This window comes from Cicer arietinum, chromosome 4, assembly GCF_000331145.2.
Source record: "Cicer arietinum cultivar CDC Frontier isolate Library 1 chromosome 4, Cicar.CDCFrontier_v2.0, whole genome shotgun sequence".
Classification (NCBI taxonomy): Eukaryota; Viridiplantae; Streptophyta; class Magnoliopsida; order Fabales; family Fabaceae; genus Cicer; species Cicer arietinum.
The window spans coordinates 54,568,081-54,574,970 of NC_021163.2; the positions used below are offsets into that span (position 1 = coordinate 54,568,081).

At 24.7% G+C, this 6,890-nt stretch overlaps 1 protein-coding gene across 1 annotated transcript; it reads right to left on the reverse strand.

The window, feature by feature from the left end:
- Positions 1-332: 332 nt before the first annotated feature.
- Positions 333-839, reverse strand: LOC105852875 (alcohol acyl transferase 1 allele GSd-like). Its single transcript, XM_012719658.3, has one exon. It carries the CDS (start codon positions 837-839, stop codon positions 333-335), a length of 507 nt encoding a protein of 168 aa, XP_012575112.2.
- Positions 840-6,890: the final 6,051 nt, after the last annotated feature.

A 6,890-nucleotide genomic window follows, 5' to 3' on the forward strand; every position in this document is an offset into this window, starting at 1 on the left:
AATTTGAAATAAAACATTAAATAGATAAATTTAATAAAATAAAATAAAAAAGAAAAAGAGTCTGAATATGTTAATACAAATTCAGAATAACATTATTCAATTGTGTAATGCACTTAAATGTAAATATTTGATTACATATATTATAAAATTAATTCATACTTTCGTCTCCAAAATTATTTTTCTTAAGAATTTTCAATTTTCCTAAGAATACATAGAAATTATGATTATGATATTACTATTGAGATACTAAATTATTAGTGTTAATTAATCACACCATAATCTAGTTTGAAAAATTAAAGTATAAAGAATGCTTAAATAACATACACACAAAGTCAAACTCCAACGTTTGCAATATGCATTTCATGTTTAAAATCAAATGACTGTGTGTTAGGGGATTCACATGTTCTAACCTGAATTAGAAGAAGAGGATTATCTAACATTTTTTTAGTATTCCCCTTGCACTTAAGTTTCTTCAATGACTTATGTTGTGTCATGCAAGGAATGAGTAATTCTTCAGCAGTGATATCCATGGAAGCCTCAGCAAACAAAACACCTTCTCCATTGCAATCCACCACCAACTTGTTCTCATCCTCACTGCTTGTCCTCAACCTCCCAGCTAAAGGGTAGTAATCCACCAAAACTCTTGATAGAGAAGATTTTAAGGTATCTACCTCTACAGATTTCTTGAAGATATAAATCCGATTGAAGTAAAGCCTCTGGTACATTAGGTCATCAAGATTAGAGAGATAGAGACAGTGATTTGGTGTTGGTGCACATGGGGTGATTGTAACTGGTGGCTTATAATTGTAACAATCTGGGAGATCAATGGATTTTGACATTTTTCTTTCTTGTGTATATGTTTTAATTACTTTGCAATAACTTTTAATGATGATAAGGAAAAATGTGAGTGTTAGAGAAAGAAATATCCACATATTTAGAGAGGAGAATCATAATAGAAAAAGTGGTAGTTGACTCTGAATTAGAGCTAGGAATATGCTAGTCCGAGCTAGGATTTGTTAGGCATGAGTATCTCTTGTCAAAAATTTTGAGTCTTGGTAAAAGACCAGTATAATCTATTGATCCGCTTAAAAGCCTGTTTCATGTTAACATTTTTAATAGATAATCAAAATATATTTAAGTAAGTTAATATGTTGATAACATTAAGTTCTATTTTAATATTTAATATGACATTTTAAAAAATATGACTTTATATACATTCTACTTTTAATTTTATTTTATAATAATACATTTAAAATGAGATCCGCTAAACTAGTTTTTTTTTTCTCTCTATGTACATTTGGCTAGCTAATTTTTAGTTGACAAAGAAAAAGAGACGTAACAAAAATGCAGTTGCTATGCTGGTTAGTAACCCAATTAATGCTATACTTTATTAGAGAGCTTTAAATCACCTTACATTTTTCCATAAAAGGAAAGAAAAACATTTAAGGATTAATAGTTACTCACATTGTAACTGATTAAGGTACCCACATTGTAGGTGGTGCACCTTAAGCATGCCTGATGCTCCCTAATTTAAGCATATGTATAATATGTCAAGGGGAAATAAATTCTTTGATACATTCTTAATTTTATCTTTTTAGAATTTTTCTACTTTTTATTTTGTAAATTTTTAAATTTAAATCTGGAGCTTACAAGGTTTGAAACTAAGGACTTGAATTTAATTTAATCTGGAGCTTACCACCAAACTAAGTTGTTTACAAATTTATTAGATGTATTATATTAATTGAATTTCTTTGTTGAAAATGAACTATGAATATTGAATTCATGGATCATCGAAATTTCAAATTTTAAGTCATAGTTAGTCAATTTAATTAGTTTATATTGGACCGTTGGATCATTGAAATTAGAATCTAACCTAATTAAACAAACAATAACTTAGAAATTCCAATTTTTTTATTACGACGGTTTAATCTTAACTAATTAGAAATTATCATTTGAACTATCCAACATTTAGATATAACTTAATTACAATAAAAACTATTTAAAAATTCTAACTTAGATTATTCAATTGTTCAATCTTAACTAATTAGATAGACTATGACTTAGAAATTTTAATTGCTAAGATCCAATTGTTAAATCTTAATTAAATAAACTAAATATTATTGAGAAAAAATCTCAAATCAAGTGTTTTGAAGATAAACAAACGAATTAATTAATCTCTAATCATTATTCTGATATTGTGTTGTTATTTAACTTATGTTTAGTGAATTATTCAAGATAGGTGATCAAGTACACTCATACAACAATCAATGATCACATCATTGATAATTATAAGAATTAGTTAAGGCATGATTTAAATCAAAGTAAATCATGTCTTAACTAAACTGAAAATTGATTACAAAATCATTATGGGCAAATCAAGATCATTTTGATTTATAACAGTATCATTTTTGGTTTATAAAAATATCAGTATGGGCAAATTAAGAGACGATGTTTTTTTATTTTTTTCATGTAAAATTTGTTATTCTAAATAGCGAAATTTTAAGGTGCATTCTTCCCTACCCATTAAGATTGTATATAAGTATCTATAAGAAAATTGTCATAACGAAATATGTAAATTATAGTTGCCGTAGAAACTTAGATATCGTAAGAATGAAACAGTATTGATAGACATATTAAGTGAAACTGTCACAATGAAATATGTAATTAATTTTTTTAATATTTTTTATATTATTGTTAATACAAAATAATTATTTTAAAAATTTTACTAAGAAAATAGTTTACTAAATTGCTAATTGTTTTCTCACTACGCCAAAAAGGATATAATTCGAGTAGTTACAATTATGCTAATTGCTAATTATCTTTCTTCTTAAATTATGATTTCGGTTAGTAGTTACAATTTGTCACATAATTTTAGTTAGTATTTTGTTTCTTGACTCAAATGTAATAGTAGCTTAATCTTAAAAACCTAAAATTTAGTCATAAGAGTTTTTTTTTTCCGTATAAATATTGGCATCCATATTAGTAGTTTCTTTTAGTATTTAGGGCTGAATGTCATATGGATATTAGTATATAATATTTAATCTAACAATATCAGCATTTGTCAATTGAGTTAGACTATACCGAGTTAATCATAAAAATAATTATGCATTAATATATTTTATATAAATTATATTTAGATATAGGAATAAAATTAAAGATTTAAAAGAATTATACGTATAAATATTTTTAAGTTATTTATTTTTTCTTTCAACGATAAATGGCCTATTTAAAAAAAAAATATCCCTCACAAAATTAATATTTTCCAATTAATAATATTTGTGTCATCAATGTGTTTAATCTTTCGATGTACAAATGTCTGGAACAGAATTTTCATTAATTAATTTTTTGTAAAATTTGACACAACTATTAAATGTTAATTTTTATGTCAAAAAAAATTAAATGTTAATTTGTTTTTGAAAGTGAAATGTTAATATTTGTAAATTAATATATTTCACATCTTCTATAAATTCAAACTCAAAATTTGATAATTGTATATGTGGGAATTTTAAGTGGTATTTTCCACTACATGACAAAATAAATTCACTAAATTGCTAAATTGTTGCTAGTATTGTATTTCCCATATGGATTTTTTTTTTTGCTAAGCTAGTTTTTTTTTCCTGAATACATTTGGCTAGCTAATTTTAGTTGACAGAAAAAAAGACGTAAAAAAAATGCAGTTGATATGCTATTTAGTAACCCAATTAATACTATACTTTATTAAAAAGCTTTAAAATAGCCCATTTTTCTATATATATTAGGTTAGTTGAATTGAACGAGAAACAAAGGCATTCATCTTCATCGTTTGTTTTATTTTTAACCAACTATTAAGAACTAATCACCTTAAATTTTTTCATAAAATAAAGAAGGAATAATAGTTACTCACATTGTAACTAATTAAGCTACCAAACTAATTTATTTATTTCTATATGTTGTTTGCAAATTTAATAGATATATTATATTAATTGATTTTTTTTTTTTTGAAAATCAACTATAAATATTAAATTAATAAATCATCGAATTCAAATTTCTAGGTCACATTTAGTCCAATTAATTTTTATTGAATAGTTATAACATCCAAATAAGAATCTAACATAAATAAACAAAGAATAACTTAGAAATTTCAATTTTCATAATTCGATGATTTAATTTTAAATAATCAAAACTAATTATGACTTAGAAACTATAATTTTGATTGTCCAATACTTAGATCTAACATAATTATAATAAAAATTACTCAGAAGTTCTGATTTACATTATTCAACAATTCAATCTTAACTAATTATATCGACTATAACTTAGATTTTTAGTTGATATGATCCAGCCGTTGAATCTTAATTAAATAAACTAAACATAACTTACAAATTTTATTTGTGGCGATCCAACGGATCAATCTAACCTAATTACACAGATAATGACTTGGAAATTTTGATGTCTATGATCTAAAAGTTCAATCTTAACTACTCAAACCTTTTGAGACTTAGAAATTATAATTTAAATAATCCAACTATTCAGTCTAGTTAGGTTAGACTGAATTACTAGACCATCAAAATTAGAATTTCTAAATACTTGTTTGTGTAATTTGGATATATTGAACTATTGGATTATCGAAATTAAGATTTCAAAATCATAATCAGTCTAATTAGTAAAGATAGAACCGTAGACTTATCGAAATAAAAATTTATAACTCAATTTGTGTAATTAGGTTAGATTAAGTCGTTGGATCGTTGAAATTAGAATTTATAAGTCATTGTTTGTGTAATTATGTTAGATTGAACCGTTAGCTTTTGAAAATTAAAATTTTTAGGTCTTACTTAGTCTAATTAGTTAAGATTTAACTGATAAGCATCAAACATAAAACATTCAATTTCTTTTGATCCAACGATTCAATCTATCCTAATTACACTTGCAATTACTTTAAAATTATAATTTCGATAATCTAATGGTTCAGTCGTAACTAAATAAACTACCAATAACTTATAAATTGAAATTTCGATGATCTAACAATTTAAATTTAACCTTATTACACTAATAATGACTTGGAAATTCTAATTTTGATGATCCAACAATTTAATCTAATCTATTTAGACTAACAATGACTTATAAATTCTAATTTTGATGATCAAACAATTCTATCAAACCTATATATACTAGCTATGACTTAGAAATTCTAATTTTGATGTTCAAACAATTTAATCTAACCTAATTAGACTATCTATTACTTAGAAATTATTATTTCAATGATCCAACAATTAAATCTTAATTATTTAGATTCATTATGATCTAGAAATTGTAATTTCAACGATCCAATAATTCAATTTTAACTAATTAGACTAACAGCCACTTAAATATTTTAATTTTGACGATTCAATAGTTCAATTTTATCTAATTAGAGTAATAATAATTTATATATTCTAATTTCGATATTCCATATAGTTCAATATAAACTAATTATACTAATTATGAATTAGAAATTCTAATTTCGATAATCCAACGATTCAGTATTAACCAATTAAATTAACTATATTTTTTTATTTTATGTCTTAACGGTGTTTAAAGATTAATTTGTCTATTTTGTTTAGTGAAAAAGGAATTTGTGCGCTTATGTGTTATGATCTCGAGTCTAGATTCTCTTTTATGTGATTATGGTTTTTTTACTTTACAATCTGTACTTAACGCAGTAGCAGATCCAGGACTCGAGTTAGGATGATTCAAATTTTAATTCTATCTGTAAAAACGTTAAGAATCGTTTCTACACCGTAATTACCAATAATTTATGAGGAGTCGAATATGTAATTTAATTGAATTATGGACAATCCTAGGGAACTCAAGAATTAAAAGGATCTGGCTAGTTAATAGGAATATATATGACATCCTAGGGAACGGTTTCAATGAGTTTCATTAGGACATCCTCCTATCTTACTACCATTAGACACATGCCACATCAACATGTTGTAAATGATAAAATGCATACTTATATTGTTCCGCAATATCCAACATCAAAAAGGTGGAGTTCCACCTAGTTTGTACATTAAGTGTTACCATTGCTTTATAAAATTTCAAAAAGGTGATGAATCTTGTTGTGGTTGTCGAGCAAATTGATTAGAAGCTTCTTGTACTCGTTCCATTTATCTCAAATCTATGCAATAATATAGTTAGAAAAATTCAAAGGTAAAAAGAAAAGTAAGAGAAAACAGTTAGAATTGCTACTTGGTCCACCACATTACTTTCATCATTACACATAACCCATCAACCATTTTAGTTTATTAAGCTACCATAATTTTTTAATAGTAGTATTTCATTTGTTTATAGTTAGCGTAGTTACTATTTTCAAAAAAAATACTAAAAAAAAGTGTTTTATAGATTTAAAATGTAAAAAAATTAAACTAAATTCATCGTAAGTTTTTGCATAAGCATCATTTTTGCTCATAAATAGTATTTAACTCAAATGAATAGTACTTAACTAAAAAAATTTGTATTTAACAAATGGAAAAAATTTAAACTAAATTTATTATAAACATAACTATAAGCTTTTCGTTCATACTTTTATTATGTAAAACTATAACAAAATATAACATTTAAATAAATATTATTTAACTCAAATATTAAATTGCTCTTTTGAAAGAGACAATTCAAAAATTAGATACGAATTTTATGAATAAGGATATACAAGATTATAAGGCCAAAATAAATTAAATGCTAAACTGCGCGAAAAATTAGTATTTAAACTAGACGCATGAACACCTTCAATCATTATTCATATAAAAATCAATTATTTATAATATTTTATTATAACTAATTTGTATAAAAATCATAACCGTTGTGAGCACCTGAAAAAAGAAAAGTAATGAAACCCTATTGGACTGCTGAGAAATAAAATTAAAAAAAAAAAA

What these genes read in the sequence shown, in the direction of transcription:
- LOC105852875 (XM_012719658.3), bottom strand. Translation starts at nt 839, where the DNA reads ATGTCAAAATCCATTGATCTCCCAGATTGTTACAATTATAAGCCACCA.